The sequence below is a fragment of the Rutilus rutilus genome (assembly GCF_951802725.1).
Source record: "Rutilus rutilus genome assembly, chromosome: 1".
NCBI lineage: Eukaryota > Metazoa > Chordata > Actinopteri > Cypriniformes > Leuciscidae > Rutilus > Rutilus rutilus.
In genome coordinates this window covers 55307790-55311645 of record NC_140209.1, presented here as the reverse complement: position 1 = coordinate 55311645, position 3856 = coordinate 55307790, and the positions used below count along the sequence as shown (strand labels likewise).

The 3856-nt window shown below is 40.5% G+C and overlaps 1 protein-coding gene across 1 annotated transcript; it reads left to right on the top strand.

Moving 5' to 3' along the window:
* Positions 1-2689: 2689 nt before the first annotated feature.
* On the top strand, positions 2690-3640 carry LOC311304817 (G-protein coupled receptor 183-like; the record flags this gene model as incomplete). Its single annotated transcript, XM_084432083.1, has 1 exon — positions 2690-3640. One exon carries the CDS (start codon positions 2690-2692, stop codon positions 3638-3640), a length of 951 nt encoding a protein of 316 aa, XP_084288209.1.
* Between the last annotated feature and the right edge of the window lie 216 nt (positions 3641-3856).

Genomic DNA, 3856 nt, shown 5'->3' with positions numbered 1-3856 from the left:
TAACATCTCATGAAAAAGTAAGGTGAACTACATTGGATTTGGCATTCAGATGGCATCAGTTTACTGGTTAGATTAAATAGTTTCTCAGTTTCCCACTGAGAGTTTGACAACATGGGCTTTCGCACCAGAGGAACGTTTTCATGAGCTGTCATCGAAATCGCCTCCTATAGCTTCATTCACTATTCCCTACATTACTCCACTTATATAGTCTTGAAGGGGTGGATGAACATGTTAGTGAATTTGGATACTGAGTGCGCCAAAAGAGCTGTCGCTTTGCATGTGTAACGGAGGCCAGCTAGTAGTCGCTGTGTGAGTAAACCTCACTCCTCTGATCTCAAAAGGCGCTCTAGCGACATATGCTAGAGGCTGCAGTCTTTAGCCTCCTTGTTAGAGTGCCTGACTCTCATGCCGGAGACCCGGGTTTGAGACCCGCACGGAGTGGGGTGTGAAGGACCCGGTGAAAGGGGTCACATATAGTTTGTGTTTTTATTGCATTTTTAATTATTTGAAACTTAGTAAACTGGCAGCTCCAGTAGTAATGAAAAGACTGATCTTGAACTCTTTCATGGAAACTGGCATGTTTAAACCTTAATTAAATAATTAAATAATCTTAATAATATACCTGTATGATATTGCGCTGTAGCCACATTGGTCCAGCGATTTGGAAAATGGATGAATGGATGATTCATGCAGGCGACATCTTCTGGCAAGACGCAGGAATTCATTTGGCATGACTGCCACAGTGCATTATGGGTATCCTCTAGCCATTGAGTGCACATTGGTTGTACACTCGTCATTGCGGTGCATTATTGGATTGAGTAAGTGCACTCGATAATGTCCACTATTTCGGACACTACTACAAATGGATGTACCCCCAAATAGTGCGCTATTTAAAGGTATAGGGGGCGATTTTGGACACAGCCATAGTTTCCATAACCCAGTGATTCTCAAAGTGTGGGGCACCCAATTTTTTTTAAAGCTTTAAAGGGGGGCACAACCGATAAAGTTTGAGAACCACTGCTATAACCATTGGTGGAAGTACCCACTTTTTGGCGTGTTCACATAGACGGAACTGGGAATGATTTTAGTTATAGGATTGCCTTTTGGGGTTACTAAATTAACTCCTACTTCAGAGTAGGGTCTAACCCAGTACTATAGAGGATATGTGCATGACGTCACCGTCGGCCGGAGTGACTGCGGTAACGCCCACTGAGTGGCAAAAAGACTGAGAAGATCATTGGTACAGCATTGATTTTTAACGTGAATGTCGCGAAAGACACACAAAACATATCTAAAACAGGAAAGAGCTTGGATTTGAAAAGAAATCTGAGGTATATTTTTATAGACTGCTGAAAGCTATAGGAAAGAGAAGCAACTGGATCACTACAATTCACAGAAACAACTGACCTCCACGCAGCAAATGTGGATTTACAGTTATCTTTTTTTTTTTTGTCAATATGTTGAATTTTGGGGTAAAATCATACACTGTTCTATACTGCATTGACAACTCATCCATTAAATATTTGACATCTTATATTTTGCATAATTGGATGTTTTTAAATAAACACTGATAAAAATATACAAGTTTTAGGGCAGGACGATAAACATGCCTAAGACTTTTGCACAGTACTGTACTTACTCCATGAACATGGAAAACAGCGATAAGGCATAAACATTCAGAAAGCTAATGACAATGACATTTAACTGTCGTCATTGTCTGCTGTGTTGTTTTTTTTCTCAGCCTTTTTCTCAAGTAGTCACAGATTTCATGTCTCAGCCCTCCTTTTTGCTTTCAATCGCATGACTATACGTCTACATTCCATCTCTGTTATCACGAAAAACATGACACACAACAAAAACACAGCTCCGATCATGGCGTCCTCCATCCTCCAGCTGTTGACTTTGTTGAACAAGGCTAGTTCCTATAACCGAGTTCCTATAACTACCTGGTGCAAAAGCCTCTCATGTGTGAATGTTTAGACGTCTCTAGTTATCTATATGCTTTGGTTAAGTGGTCACTTCTGAGGCTGTGTGTAAGATCAGCAACTTTAAGTACTGCCCACTGATTGCCTTTAAAAACTATACTGCCTGATAAATGTATAATTGCCTTAGTCGGTCTCGCTGACTACTGTACACCCCCAACCAGCACGTTCTCAATAAATAAAAATGCTATATCTTATCTTGTAAGAAAAAGATTTTACCCAAGTTCTGGACTTTGCACTGAACCCATGCAGCCAAAGGATCCTACTAATGCTGAAGTACCTAAATGGTACTGGTTTAAAAAAAAAGTGTAATTTTGGCCACAATTGTGGTGTTTTAAACAATTTAAACAATGTTGGGGAATCAAAAAATATTTATTTTGCCATCCAGCAAAGCCAGCAGTCTTTGACTTGTGTAGTGTTACATGTTCACTGATTATTTACCTTTGCAATTGCAAAGAAAAATTCTCTTCTGTTGAAATTCTTTTGAAATTTTGAGTTCCAGGTAAAATAAATTGCTTGGATTTATGCAGAACACAGAATGCTGTTTCATAGCACGAAATCAGAGAAAATCACACTGTGAACTTGGATTCAGCCAGTCTGATTTTATATTCAGAACTGAATTTGTGAGCTTGCCATTTTAATGAGTTCTAGTAACACAATATTTTTTACTGTTCGTTCTAGAATTTAATTACAGATCCTCAGAAGTCATGGAGGCTCAACTGCGTCACGACACAAGATTCAGCTCCATCCTCAGAAGCAACCTGCCCCCATCTAACCTGACGACCAATTCAGTCAATGCGACGCACGCCTTCAATGTGTTTGATGGGTGTGAAGAAATGATGGCTGGTTACATTTTTGACCTAGCTATACAGTCCTTCAATGTGATCATAGGAATACCTGCCAACATCCTGGTCATAGCACACCTAATAAACACCCGAAAGGAGCCTTCAACTTCTGACATCTACCTGGGCTGCCTGGGTTTCACGGACGCCTACTTCGGATTTATGACAATCATAGCATTCCTCAATCTCTTCCACTGGAGGAGTGCCATGGGTTGGAGGGCTCTGAAATTCTCTTATGGCGTAAAAGACACCAGCGGACCACTCTTCCTCTCGTGTGTCTGTCTGGATCGATTTATAGCCGTTCTCTTCCCCATCGCATTCGGACAGTTGAAGGACATCAAATACAGGGTCAGTCTGACCATCGTGGTTCTGCTGCTCACTTTTGCTTATGCTTCAGCCAAATCCGTTGGTGGCCTGCCCAACTTTGAAAAGGTTTTCACTGGTGAGATCTTGTTTGTTTTCACCTGGATGATGGTGTGTAACATGGCCATCCTCTGGGCCCTGAAACGCTCACGAGGCTCTGGTAAAGATGAGATGCATCCTATGAAAAGAAAGGCGTTTAAGATGGTGCTGTCTATCTTGATCATCATCGTGAGCAACTATCTCCCTCTAGTTGCTCTGTTCCCCTTTGAAGACCACTATCCACATCAGATCTTCACTTGCTATGTGCAGCCAGTGGGTTATGCCTTTTTAAACATCAGCAGCACTATCCAGCCCTTAGTTTATTTGTCCCGCCTGGAGAAAGTACCATTCTTGCCTGAATCTTGTGTAAAGAAGTTAAGCTGCAAGGAGCAAGACAAGCCCTTAAAGGAATGATAACTTCTGCCAGGGTCTGAAATCAATGTTCAGTACTATATTAATGAAATACTGGCATTGATCATTAAAAGTAAATTAGAGGCTTTGTTTCTATAGTTCTTCAGTTTTCAAAATATCTTTGTAAATAAGTAAACTTGTTGGATATTTGTAACTACAAATCATTATTTTACTAGATGTTTCTAGACTCTTTCTATTTGTAATATGTACTTTGTTTGA